General features: G+C 42.2%; 1 protein-coding gene across 2 annotated transcripts in view; it reads right to left on the bottom strand.

Moving 5' to 3' along the window:
- The window catches only part of MGAT4B (alpha-1,3-mannosyl-glycoprotein 4-beta-N-acetylglucosaminyltransferase B), a 166,113-nt gene that overhangs the window by 10,853 nt on the left and 140,981 nt on the right, over positions 1 to 14,279 (bottom strand). For both annotated transcript variants that reach the window (XM_060240343.1, XM_060240342.1), the window contains exons 12-13: positions 5,804 to 5,882; positions 4,459 to 4,546 (exon numbers count right to left, since the gene is read on the bottom strand). In XM_060240343.1, coding sequence (XP_060096326.1) covers positions 4,459 to 4,546; positions 5,804 to 5,882 — 167 coding nt within the window. The remainder of the gene's footprint in view (positions 1 to 4,458; positions 4,547 to 5,803; positions 5,883 to 14,279) is intronic.

Genomic DNA, 14,279 nt, shown 5'->3' with positions numbered 1-14,279 from the left:
CTCTTCTTTCTGCTCAAGCGCATTCAGTACCACTCCCCACCCCCAATGTTTTCCCTCTTCTTGGAGCTTTTATGGTGACCCCCTACACCTAGAATAATTTTTCCTTTTCTCTCCAGACAAAATAACCTCCCTTTCCATTTCAAAACCCCCTGCAAAGCCTCCCTGAACTAACAGCACCTCTAGTTTTCCTGCTACCATTTAAAACACTTTCCCCTTCTCTTACATTTGCTACTCCATCAAGCACAGTCTCTCTCTCTGTTCTGTTTAGCAGCCACTTCAATGGAGACTTGCAAGCAAAGGCCAGTTCTTTTCCTCATCACTGTTCACTCATATCTTAAATGGATGCCTCAGAAATATTTTTACTGAGAATGTATTTTAAATATGTTAAATAAATAGAATTACGCTTCTGCAGTTGAATCTGGAACCTACAGTGTGCATATTTGGCACTTGGGGATCATATCAGGTTGGGAAAGTCTAATTTGAGGAGACCTTAGGCCAGCCCTGCTGGGACCAGGCAACAACAATGATCCGTACAGTGTCTAATTCCAAATCAGTGGTAAGCAAGCCTTAAGTTCCTGCAGTACTTAAGGGCCAATTCACACATTATAGAAAACACAGGTTGGGTCTGGGGTCCCCACCCTGTGTCACAATCACACATGAGTTATGGGTTCTTCAATTCCTGAGCATGTGGTACCCGATTCAGATCACAGCTGTGACATATGTAGAGAAGGAACTTCATCCATCTCCCTTGAACCATTTTTCTGATGCCTGTGGGGCGCTATTTGTTCTGTTAGGGAAATTCACGAAGGTGCATGAGGGTTGTCCCAGTGCACCAAACAGCAGGGTCTTCTTGGATTGCTGCAGGTTGAAAAAATGTGCAGGGGAAAGGCTTAAGACCCCTCTCCACAAGCACCACAATCATGATCTTAATCAGGCACAATGAACCCAGGAACTGAATATAACTAATTTCAATTGTTTAAGATGGTATTTAAATTAATTGTTTTATTGGTTGGATTATATGTTGTAAGCTGCTCCAAGCCCGCCTGCGGAGCAAGGTGAGATAAAAGTCTAACAAACAAACCAACAAACCCACAACTTATGTATGGCTGCGACATAGGGTGGGGATCCCACAGGACTACTACATAGGCGTAGGCAGCTACCTAGGGTGGGAACCTGGTCACAGGGCGGCCGGCTTGGTTCCTGAAGGCAGCTATGGCTATAGCCTACCTCGGTACTGGACTCATTTTCCAGCACCGCGGGTTGGCACAGGGGTGGGGCTTATGCTGCTGACTGGTGCCAGAGGGGGTGGAGCGGGCACACATGGCTTCAGTTGTTTCCCAGAAGATGCCTCCCACCACACCATGCTGCACCCAGCCTGAGAACACAGCTGCAGGCAGCCCTCTGCTAACATCTCCAGGAAGGTGTCCTATCAGCATAAGAGTCCTGGAAGTCACTCAGTCCCCATGAGAGACTTTGGCATGGCACACCCCGCAAAGATTGCTGCAGCCAGCCTTCCTGCCCCCTCGCCACCATTCCCCCTTCCGCTCAGCAGGCCCTGCCCAGCGCCTGGAATTCTGCAGTAGGCCTCTGGGCATGTGCAGAGTGCCTCCCCTGCCAGCGTCTACTGTCGCTTTAGAGTCTCCTTAGGACCCGGCCTGGGGATGCAGCTGCTGGGGCAGGCAGAGATCCACACTGCAGACTGGCTCAGCCACTGGGGGGGGGGGGCTTGCCTGAGCTGCAGTGCCTCCTGAATCATGATCAGGGCAACAGGAGGAAGGGAGGAAGGAAGGAAGGAAGGGGCTTGTGATGGCTTGGTTCCCTTTCGCCGCCAGAATCAGCTTTCTGTGTGTGTCCCTGCAGGGCCCCTCCAGGCCCTTTGGGGGGCTGGGCTGAGGGGGTAGAGGGGCAGTTGCTTTCCTGGTCTTCAGCAAAGGGCATCACCAGGACAGCCTGAGATGGATGGATGGATGGATGCCGGCTGTCCAGGCTGACCTTTGCCGTGGAGGGCACACTCCCCAAAGCCTTGTCCCACCACATGCAGGGGTGGGGGTGGCTCTACTGTGGCCAAAGCACTGGCCCTCCCTCAGTCCCATGCGGGGACTCCCATGCAAATGTGGGGACTCCCCTGCAAATGCGACGGACTTGAGAGTGGTCTGTGCCTGCGCACCCCCCCTCTTCTGGAGTAGGCAACTGTCTTTCAACTGCTAAAAGCGCAAAGGAAAACAAAGGCAAGGAGCTCAAAATTCTCCAAGATTTTTTGGTGTTGAAGATGAATGCCTCAGAGGAGATGGAGTAACAGAGATGGAGGATATTGGAAGCTAAGAAGGGTTGGCCCTGGTTCGCACTTGAAAGGGAGACCACCAGAGGCAGGCAATACCAAACCACCTCTGGACCTTTCTTGCCTTGAAAACTCTATGGCATCACCATAAGTTGGCTGCAACTTGATGTCACTTTGCATCACCAAAAAATGCTGACCACTGAAGTATGTAACAGAAAGCCAGGAATTTGAAGCTGTCTTGTATACTATTATCCCACTAAAGATTCTCCCTCCATTTTATCCTCCTCAACAACCCTGCAATCCAGGTTAGGCTGAGAGAGAGAGCAACAGGTCTGAGGTTAAACTGTAAATTTTGTGGCAGAGTGGAGATCTGAACCTGGTCCTCCCACATCCTAGTCTAACCCTCTGACCACGATATTTTCTGGGCTCTCATTACTGGCTCTTGCTTGGGAGTAAGCACTGTTGAGCCCAATGAGGCTAATAACAAAGTCTGTGTAGGATTGAGCTTCTCACAAAATGGTTGATGCTCCCTTGTCCCTGCTTGGTTGAGGGGGAGGGGGCGCAAGTAGGTAGCCTCGTCTAGGCCACCAAAAAGCCTGGCAGCAGCCCTGAGATCCTAGACCCAATCTATATTCTCCATAATGTATGAATTGTATTAAATGAAAAATGTGCATGGTGATTATAAAGTGTAAGCTATGTGAACAATGGTAGTTACTCTTTCAAAACCCAAGAAATGGTCAGATCTGCTCAGCAGAACTGTCCAGGCTGAAAGGCAATTCTGATGTCACCATCCCCTCCTTATGTTCTGAACAGCCAGATGGGGAAGCCACCAGAAAATGGCTGCTGGAGGGCACCTGTATTCAAAGAGCTGAGAAGTCTCCATGCACTGTGCCTGACTATTCCTACTACACAAAAACATGTACCTCCAAGCAGGGCCAGCTTGCCCACTAGGCAAACTAGGTGCTTGCCTAGGGTGCCGGGAGGGTGGAGGCACAAAACTGGGCTCCCCCCCCCAGAGCCTGCCTCCTCTGCCCGCCCACTGCCACCCACTCCTCCTTTCCCTTCTTGTCCTTTGCCTCCCCCCCCAACGCAATCACAGCATGCCGCGCCTGGGCCCTGCCGGCCACGATGCAGCATGCATCTTATCTGTTGAAGAAGGCGCTGGAGGAGGCTTGGCTCCCCCTCGCTTCCAGTTCTGGAAAGCAGGGGGGGAAAGCCTCCAGCGCCTTCTTCGACAGATAATATGCACGCCGCGTCACAGCCAGCAGGGCCCAGGTGCAGCGTACTCTGATCATGCCCGGGGGGGGGAGGGGAAGGGAAAAGAGGGGTGGATGGGGAGCGGCAGCGGGTGGTACTGCCCAGGCACAGACCACTCTGATCGCGCAGGGGGTAGGTGATGGGAAGGGAAGGCACTGCGCCTTTGGGAGGTGCAACGGAGTATGGTGCTGCGTTGCAGTGCTGTGCGGGGGGGGGGGTGGCAGAGGGGCTCCTGCCTGGGGTGCCATGCACCCTTGGGCCAGTGCTGCCTCTAAGCAATTTACCCACCAACTTTCAGTAAATGTTTTTGGAATGCACTTTTAGGCCACCTGAAGGAAATGACAGGTTAAAGGAAATTATGGGCTAAGATCTGCAACCCAGGTTCAAATTCTCAGTCAATTGAGAGGCTCGCTGGGTGACCTTGGGACAGTTACTGTTTCTCAAACTAATCTGCCTCACAGAATTGTTTTGCAGGTAAATGCAGGTAATGAACTCCTTAGAGGAAGGGCAGAATAAACATCACTAAATAAACAGTAAGGCAGCGTTTTGAAATTTTGTCAGCAGAATTTCCTTTGTTTCTTTCAGGTGTGTCCAAGCATTTGATCTGTAAAGCAGCAACATTTCTGACTGCACAACATTAACTGAGAAAGACTACTTTCTCAAAGAAAGGCTTTAAAAGATTAAGACCCTGGGATTTTTATTCACTGGGGGAAAATACCAATGTTTTCTAAAAGTGAATGACTCATTTCCAGAGGGGGGCTGGGGGCAGGGGACAGGACTCAACCCATGCAGACTATGCATGCCCTACCCTGTAAGCATCTCCTATGAGCACTCCCTGCATTATTTTGTTATCAGAACAGCAACATGCACAGTGCATTATCCACAACCTGCAGGCTATGGTTTGCCTTGAGCCAGCAATTTACCTATCTGGATGTAGCCATCAGATGTCCTGTGGTACTTGAATGCTGTCCCTCTTCCCTCCTGCAGGGCTTCTTTATCTGATTGGAGACTCTGTGCAGGGAAACAGACAATCTTTGCAAAAAGCCAGCAACAAAGATTTAGGCAGCCTGCTGTACAGCTTGAACCACTACAGCCATAAAGCGTCAGGCAATGTTTATGTTTTCAGAGACAGAACGTTTCTCTTGCTTGAAGACCTTCCCTATGCCTTTCAAGGATCCATAAAGGTCTGTAGAATATCTAGTGGGGAACAGTCCCTGAAGTGCCTTTTCCTGCCACAGACTCTGCACTTTATATAAGAAAATGACTAAGCAGACTTTCTTTGAGGTTTTGGAATAATGTCTCAAGGGTAAATAAGGATCTGGTTTCAGTCTGTGTGGCAGCTTTCTCACTGCCAGTCAGTCCCCTGATCCTGGAAAGATACTGTTATTAAAAAGATCCAACTGCAGAGTAATAAGAATCTGGATTATAATCTTCTAAAAACATGTCAGGTGGTGTTTACATTTCTAATGCAAGCAATCACCATCTTTTTTCAGGAGATTATGAGAGCTATAGAGTTACCTTATTATTTATTTATTTTATTCGATTTTTAGATTGCTCTTCCCTCAGAACCTAGGCTTAGGGCAGGTTACATCGTAAAAGACCACAAAAAACAGTTAAAATCTAAAATTACAGAGTAGAGGCTAAAATTTATGCCAGGGGTCCCCACGGCACCAGCTAACACCTTTCTGAGCGCCCACAAAGTGTTTTTAGAAAGTGGGTGGGACCAAATGGGCTCCTGCCCTTTAGGACTTCTAATTGCCCATCTGAGATATGAGTGGCTGTGCAGATTAAGTAAAATTTTATTTTATTTATTTGTAATTTGTATCCCGCCCTTCCTACCAGGTGGCTCAGGGCGGCTTCCAGCAACAGTAGCCACTATAAAGTTGGTTTTATTCTTTCTTAGACTCTTCTTTCCCAGTGTATTTTAAAAATATAATCCTTTTCCCCTTGCACCTTGGCTTCCTCTGCGTTTGTGGTTGGCTCTGCCTCTGATGTGGCCATTTTGTGAGTGCACTGACCACCTTGTGCCACAATTCAAAAGGTGCCTACAAGTTCAAAAAGGTTGGGGATCGTCGGTTTATGCCAAGGTTATGTTAATGGTCTAGGACCGAACTAGAGCCTACAATCTATCACTCACCATCAGAAAAACATGTTATGTACTGTCACCTGTTCTTAAAAGCAAGATTTCCTGCATGTTTTGAAACAGCATCACTGTCTATCTTCCCCCTCCCCCTCAAAAAATCCTTTACCATAAGTTCAATGACTCACATCAAAGGGCAAGACTTCCACTGTTGTGTTGAATAGTTTGTCTTCAGGGTGCTCAATGTTGCCACTGCGGAAGAAAAACCTGTGGGACAGGAATCCAAGATGACTGCACAGATTCACGGGGGACATATTAGCACATAAAAGCTCCCAGTCAGGAATGTGCGCTTGCCAAGACGTCCCACCCAACAGGTGGCTTCCTTAGCACAGTAAAATCCACTTTTTAGACAACTTCAAATGCAAAAACAACCAATTATGGATTGATTGTTTGATTACTCTTGCAAATTAAGCACTCCAGTGCATTTGAATGAACATGTAAGAAGTGCAATTATCCACCCCCATGGTGAGAGCAGTTCTCTTCTCTGTGCTAGAGAAATGTGGCTCTGTGTGCATCTTAAGCACAAAGAGCAGATTCTATGAAGGATGAGATAAGTTATATAGATAAGATGCTCCTGCAAGAAAATTCACTGTTAAAAAAAGATATATACTCTCTATGCTCAGTGAAATTTAGTATTCAACAAACTGATTTCCAATGGCCATGTGCAACTTTCCTCTCAGTTTCCAGGATATATTTGAATATCAAGAAAATTCAAGAGAAAAGCTGCATTCTTAAGTCTGAGAACAGTGTTCAGGAACTATAAGCATAAAATGGGTGTGGTGAGGGGGTAAAATGATAGCATTTGCAACAACATATATATCATTGCATTCTGGTCTTTAGTACAAAGGGAATCAATTTAATCTTCTATAACACTTTTGCTTTTTGGCATACTGCTTTGAAGTTATTGGTGTAGCACTGATATAAATGGGGAAATACAAAGTGCAACAATTATTCTTAATCTCTTGTGAGACAGAAGTAGAATTTAATGATGAGTAGGAGTTTGGCTTGGGAAACTTTTTAGGATGGGCAGAAAGAACAAGCTAAAAAAAAACCCAGAGGGAGCTTTGTCAAATAAAAGCTTCTTTAATGGTTTCTAATTACACAATAAGCAAGAAATTAGACATAGGGAAAAATGCTTTCCCAGATCAGCTTCTTTCTCCAATTCCTCTGAGAGAGTCCAAAGAAAATGTAGCACCTGCCCTTAACTGTGCTCACAGTGCTGTATTATCTGCTAGCATCACTTGTGAAAACAGGATGTTGACAGCCCTTGTTTCCATAACTCTACTCCCATTCTCAAGCAGACAACAGCACATTGTAAAAGCTGAGTCCAAATCAGAAGGAATCATAACCTTCTGAAGTTTTACTACAGAAGCCAGCATGGAAGTGTGTCTGCATAAACACCAAAGATGCAACAGAAGTGAGCTGTGGAAGAATTAATCTGCCCCTTTTCCTGAAGCCCCTACCAGAGTATGAAATGGGAGGGGGCACTGTAGATTGAAGCTCTGTATTTTTCAAGAGCTGGGCACATGCTTCATTCCATGCGCAAGCTGCAGCAAAACTTGTTGGCTGGTCCTTCTTTGAGAGTGGCACTTTTGGTCCCTTGCTTTTTCAATATTGCCTCTACTGCTGAGGAACAAGCTCTCTTTGTGAGGTCCTTAAGTTCTTGTTGCTGTGAGCGTTTAATTTGGAAGCTAAATATTTTGTTTTAGTTGACATATCTGTAAAATTACCTGCATCAGTCTTTGTACATATTGATGGTCAGGCTGGTGTGTTTATTGGACTGATGAGCTTTTAACTATATACATATTTATTATACATTTTGTTAGCATAAAAATAAATCTCATTCTAAGCTATTCTCTCTCATTCCAAATTGTGGCTCAGTTTTTCTCTAACACAGTGTCTTTCAACTACAGTAAGGGCTTTTCAGGAGCAGTATTTTAGACAACATGCACTAGAGTCCATTGAGAAACCACTATGAGAGGTGGCTTCCGGTTTGGATTTCATGGAGAATTGACAAGCTTTCCAGTGGGGGAGCTCACCAGACCCTCTATTCTGGACAGAGAAGGTGTTTTAATACCTGCTGTCTACATCAACTAGGCAAGATGATGGTCAAGATATGCTTAAAGTTCTGAGGAGAGGTACTTTGGCTAATGAGAAATCCCAGGGGGTGTTTCTTTTTGGCTTTGAAGAGTCTCCGAAGAAGAACCGCTTCCAACGTCTATAGAGGGTATCTGGGGTCGTTAAATCGACATAAATTCAACGTGTGCAAAGCTTCTTAAGGGCTAATTAATCGTGGATAAGAAACAGACCAGTGTGTTTGATGTTGGGTTTTCAAAGGTAAAGAGATTTTTATCTGTTGCTCCAGGATTAAATTGGGAAATATTTGGAAGGCAAACGAAGATCTGGACACATAAACAACTTGTAATAATAAAGAAGGAGGAGGAGGGGGAAATCTTGGACTGAGTTAAACAGATATAAGGCTTAAAAAAGGCAAAAGCTGATATTGTTTGGAATTTTTGTGGTTACTCCCCCTGAGAGTGGAAGAACTGCAGATCAACAAGTCATTACAGGAAATGACGTCTGGGAACATCGTGAGACTTCACAACCATAGATAACGAGACTTTGTGGCAAGTGTGGGCAGAAGAGGCCATCAAGGGAAGGGAAAACTACAGGTTTTTTAAGCCCCTCTAGGACTAAACCATAGAGAAACATCAAGCACCATTTTGGAAAATTATAACTTTTAAAAAATTAATATCTGGACCCAGGGGCATAGGAGGATGGCGATTTTGGGCTTTTCTGAAAGGGCATGCCCTAATCTATAAGACTAGACCATTTAAAAAGAACTTGGTGACTTCAATTGTAAAGCCTATATTTATAATGGGAAGGCAGTAGTGTCAGCCCAAAAACCATTACAGACAAGATCCAAGACACTAGAAGAGGGCAAAAAGGCTGATAAAAAAGAACAGATGGATGTCATGGAAGCTAGATTGTCTAAACTGATTAAAGATTCTATAAGAGATTGTAAGACGGAATTAAAAATAGATATAGAAGTTCTCAGTAAAGAGTTTAAATCAGTATCCAAAAAAATCCAAGAGGTGCAAGAGAAAGTGAAAGACCATGATGAAAGAATTAATACAGTGGATTCCACTATTAAAAAATTGCAGGACAAAACAGTACTGCAGGACTGCAAATCAATGGAAAATCAGATACATTTGAGAGGTGTGCCTGAAAAGGATGGTGATTTAAGGAAATACATAAGGATTATTGCTGAATATGTTGGAGATGATCCTGAGGAGACTAATTACTTTTATGACTATATTTACAGGGTCAATTCAGAATATGCAAGGAAAAATAAACTACCAAGAGATGTGGTAGTGAGATGTGTAACAAGAGACTTGGTGAGAAGGATTCTAAGTAAACAGTATGAAGGCAAGCTGATTGTGGAAGGCAGTGATGTTAGAATTATGAAAGAATTACCAAGGAAAGTCTTAAGTGACAGAAGATTATATAAAAAACTGACTGAGCAATTGAGAGAGAGTCAAATGAGATACAGATGGATTCTCCCAGAAGGATTGGTTTTTGAATACAAGGGGAAGAGGATTACCATTACAAGCACTCAGGAGATGGAGAAGTTTTTGGTGGAGAATAAAGAATTTGGAGGTTCAGATTAAAATAGAAAACCATGATGGATTACAAATTATTATCTTGGAATGTAAATGGACTTAATTCACAACAAAAAAGAAAGGCAACTTTTCATTGGATTGGGAAGCAAAAATGTAACATAATTTGTCTACAAGAAGTACATATTAAACGATTGGATTACAAATATTTGTGGAATAAGCAATTTGGTATGGAATTTTTTTCATTGGCTAAGAGAAAAAAAGAGGGGTGTTTTTTTATGTAAAACAGGAATTGGAACCAAAATTGATTTTTAAGGACAATGATGGTAGATATATTGTAGTGCAAGTGATGATGAACCACAAGAAGACTTTGCTATTGGGACTGTATGCTCCTAATGAAGCAAAAGATTTTTTTTAAGGACATTATGCAGCAACTTGATCACGAGACATATGAGCAAATCATGTTAATGGGAGACTTTAATGGTACAGTTAAAATATTTTGGACGGATCTGGGAAGAAGAATAATGAAGGTAAACTACCGAAGTCTTTTTTTGAATTAGCCAAGCAAGAAAATCTTGTAGACATTTGGAGGGAGAAAAATCCTACAGTTACAGACTATACCTTCTCCTCAGCTCGACATAACTCTTTCTCAAGGATTGATATGTTATGGAGTACAAAAAATTTGGGACTTGCAACAAAAAAAATAGAGATTCTTCTGAAAATAAGAGAAGATCATAATCCAATAATGTAGTCTGCGAAACCTACCAAAAAAGACTTTAAGATGGCAAATAAATGAAGATTTACTGCAGAAAGATGGGGTAGTAGAATCTCTGCAAAAAGAGACTAAAACCTTTTTCCAAGTAAATGCAAATGAGGATGTTCAATATCAAACGGTGTGGGATGCTTATAAAGCGGTGATGAGAGGTATTTTAATCACAATGAATAATAAAGACAGAAAAGCTAAAGAGAAACAAAATGACAGACATACAGAAGGAGATTAAGAAGAAGGGGAGAGAGCTTATAAAGAGACCGGGGGAAAAGAAGATTTTAAAAGAAATTGGAATTCTACAGAACCAACTAAGACACTTGTTAAATAAAGAAATAGAATGGAACTTAAAAAGGCTTCAACAAAAATCTTTTGAGAGTGCAAATAAAGCTGGAAAATACTTGGCCTGGCAAATGAAAAGAAAAAGGGAAAATAAAATTGTTAATAAAATTAGTTTGGGCAACAAAGAAATTGTTGACCAGGAAGGAATCAAAAGAGAGTTTTAAAAGTATTATGCAAATTTGTATAAAAGTCATATGGGGAAAAAAGAAAAAATAGATACCTATTTACAGGAAATTAATGTTAAACCCTTAATGGACGACATGAAAAAGATCTTAAACGATCCAATTGGTAAGGAAGAAATTGAAGTGGCAATTAACTCAATTAAGCCAGGGAAGGCTCCGGATCCTGATGGTTTTACAGCAAGATATTATAAAGTTCTTAAAGAAACTCTACTTCCAAAACTTCAGAAATTGATGAACATTATAAGAATAGATGGGAAGATACCTAATACTTGGAAGGAAGCAGTAATCTCGTTGATACCAAAAGAAGATAGAGATGTGACTAATGTAAAAAACTATAGACCAATTTCATTGCTAAATAATGACTACAAAATATATGCTAGAATTTTAGCGGAATGCCTGAAGCAGCATTTGAATAGTTTTGTTAAAGAGGAACAAACAGGGTTTCTCCCCAGAAGGCAATTAAGAGAAAATATCAGAACTGTAATAGATATAATAGAATATTATGAAAAACATCCTGAAAAAGAAGTAGCTTTGCTTTTCTCTGATGCAGAGAAAGCTTTTGACAATGTTCATTGGGACTTTATGTTTGCAGTAATGGAGAAATTGGGATTGGGTGAAGACTTTGTTAGAATGGTAAAGGCAATACATACTGACCAACAAGCAAGACTTTGTATAAATGCAGATTTGACAGAGAAAATAGCAATTTGTAAAGGAACAAGACAAGGGTGCCCTCTATCCCCTTTGATATTTATAATTACGCTAGAAATATTGCTTATGCAAGTTCAAGAAGATAAGGAGATAGAGGGTTTGGAATTAAAAGTCTTTTCTTACAAATACAGAGCGTTTGCAGATGATGTAATGTTTATAAATGAAAACCCAACTCAAGTTACACTGTTGCTGCTCCAAAAAATAAAAGAATATGGTGATCTGACAGGCTTTTATGTAAATAAAGAGAAAACAAAAATTTTGTGTAAAAATATGTCAAAATCTATTATTAACATTAGAAGGCCATGGAAAGGTTTTTGGTTGGCATGCATATTTGTGCTATGGAAAAAGTAAAATGGATGGTTTTTTTTCACATCATTATGTAAGAAGTAGTTGGCTTAAAACTTGGTTGAAATACCAAAAATATGGAGATGAGAGGAAACCGCTCTGGATTGTGCCGCCAACGGAAGTAATAAAGTTATATTTGGATATTGAGGAAGAGAAATGGTTATCATCACATCATCATCACATTTTATTTATATCCCGCCCTCCCCCGCTGAGGCAGGCTCAGGGCGGCTAACAACAGGAATTCAATACATGCATTGTGTTATAACTAACAGCATAAACCTATAATTAATTAAAAACTATTAAAATTCTAAAAACAATAAAATTAACATTCATATATTAGTGCTATTATACAGATGGCGAGTTTACTTAGCAGTTTTAGTCAGTGAAGGCCATTTGAAAGAGAACGGTCTTGCAGGCCCTGCGGAACTGTTCAAAGTCCCGCAGGGCCCGCATTTCTTCTGGAAGCTGATTCCATAGCTGTGGAGCCATAACAGAGAAAGCCCGAGTACGGGTGCTCTGGAGTTTTACATCTTTTGGCCCGGGAATAGTCAGCAGGTTCTTCCCTGCTGACCTCAGTGCTCTCTGGGGTTCGTACGGGGAGAGACGGTCCCTAAGGTAGGCAGGTCCTCGGCCATATAGGGTTTTAAAGGTACTGACCAGCACTTTGTAGCGAATCCGGTATATAACTGGCAGCCAGTGCAGTTCACGCAGCCCCGGCTGTATGTGCTCCCACTTTGGGGGCCCCAACAGCAGTCTGGCAGCTGCATTCTGCACTAGCTGCAGCTTCCGGGGTCGGCACAGAGGCAGCCCCATGTAGAGGGCATTACAGTAATCTAGTCTCGAGGTGACTGTTGCGTGGATCACTGTTGCCAGGTCCTGACGCTCTAGGAAGGGAGCCAACTGCCTTGCCCGCCTCAGATGAAAAAAGGCTGACTTGGCAGTGGCTGCTATCTGGGCCTCCATTGATAATGAAGGCTCCAGTAGGACTCCGAGGCTTCTGACTTGGTGCGCCGCTTTCAATGGCGCCCTGTCAAAGACCGGGAGGGATATTTTCCCCCCCCCCAGAGCGCCCCGACCCAAGCAAAGGACCTCTGTCTTCGCTGGATTCAGTTTCAGCCCACTCAGCCTTAACCAAGTTGTCACGGCCTGCAGTGCCAGGTCCAGATTCTCTGGGACGCAGCCAGGCCGGCTGTCCATTAGCAGATAGAGCTGGGTGTCATCTGCGTACTGGTGGCACCCAAGCCCATACCTCCTGGCAATCCGGGAAAGGGGGCGCATATAGATATTAAATAGCATTGGCGAGAGGACTGCTCCCTTAGGCACCCCACAATGTAGTGTGCGTCTCTGGGAGAGCTCACTCCCGATTGCCACCCTTTGTCCCCGATATAAACAATTGTTAAAAATACAAGGAGGCAAAGCAGAATTAAAATCAGTGGAAGAATTGGATTATAAATTTAATTGGTTTCAATGGTTACAAATTAAAAGTCTGCTGAAGCAGGATATTAGGAATGAAGGAATAAGACAAGAACAAACAGAAATGGAGAAAATGCTGTTTGGTGAGGACGTAAAATTGATCTCAAGAGTATATAAACTGTTACTGAAATGGTCTACAGAGGAAGAAGTGGTAAAATTTCAAATGATAAAGTGGGCAACTAATATAAACAAGGAATATTTGTGGAAGAACTATGAAAATATCAACATGTAATAACATAAAAGAAAATTGTTACAAAATGTTGTATAGGTGGTATATGACACAAAACCTGTCGAAAACAAATAATCAGATGTCTGATCAATGTTAGAAATGTAAAAAACATGAAGGGTCCTTCTACCATATGTGGTGGACTTGTGAAAGGGCTATACAATATTGGCAAATGATCCAGCAAGAAATGTCAAAGATTTTGGGATACAAAGTGAAGAAGGCACCAGAAATCTTTTTGTTGGGATTACAAATAGAAAATTTTCCGAAGCAAGACAGAACATTACTTTGGTACATGCTTTCAGCTGCACGGACATTGTATGTGCAGTTGTGGAAGCAAAATAAAATTCCAGAAAAATGGGACTGGGTTATGAAAACTATGCACTGGAGTGAAATGGACAAATTAACAAGAACACTAAAGGAACTTGATATGGAAAAATTTAATAATGAATGGCGAAAGTTTCAGAACTATGTGGAAGAACATTGGAGAGTGAAAGGACACATGGTGATATTTGATAATGGATAACTTGTTTATCAGCTATTTTTAATTCACTGAGACAAGAATGATAGTTAAAATGAGAGTATGAGAAAATATTTTGTTCTTTCTTAAAAGATTATAATAAGATAGATAATATGACTTAATTTAGTAATATCTTGGATCATTAATCGAATGAGGTAATAACCATAAAGAAGTATAAGTTCCTTTTTTTAAAAACAGTTTTTTTAATGTTAAATTACCTTTATTGCTTTTATATTGTAAGTAACACTGGGGAAGTCTTGAAAGGGAGGAGGGGAGGTGGAAATGTAATGCAACATATTGACTTTTATTTGAGAGAAGAAAATGAAATACTGATATAATATGTTGTAGAATAATAAAAATTGTTTTTACACTGAGAAACCACTATGCGAAAGAAACACATGCAGCCTGATATCTGTAAAAATGAT

Source organism: Heteronotia binoei, chromosome 5, assembly GCF_032191835.1.
Source record: "Heteronotia binoei isolate CCM8104 ecotype False Entrance Well chromosome 5, APGP_CSIRO_Hbin_v1, whole genome shotgun sequence".
Lineage (NCBI taxonomy): Eukaryota > Metazoa > Chordata > Lepidosauria > Squamata > Gekkonidae > Heteronotia > Heteronotia binoei.
Note: the sequence above shows the minus strand (reverse complement) of the source record. Positions and strands in the feature narration are given on the sequence as shown.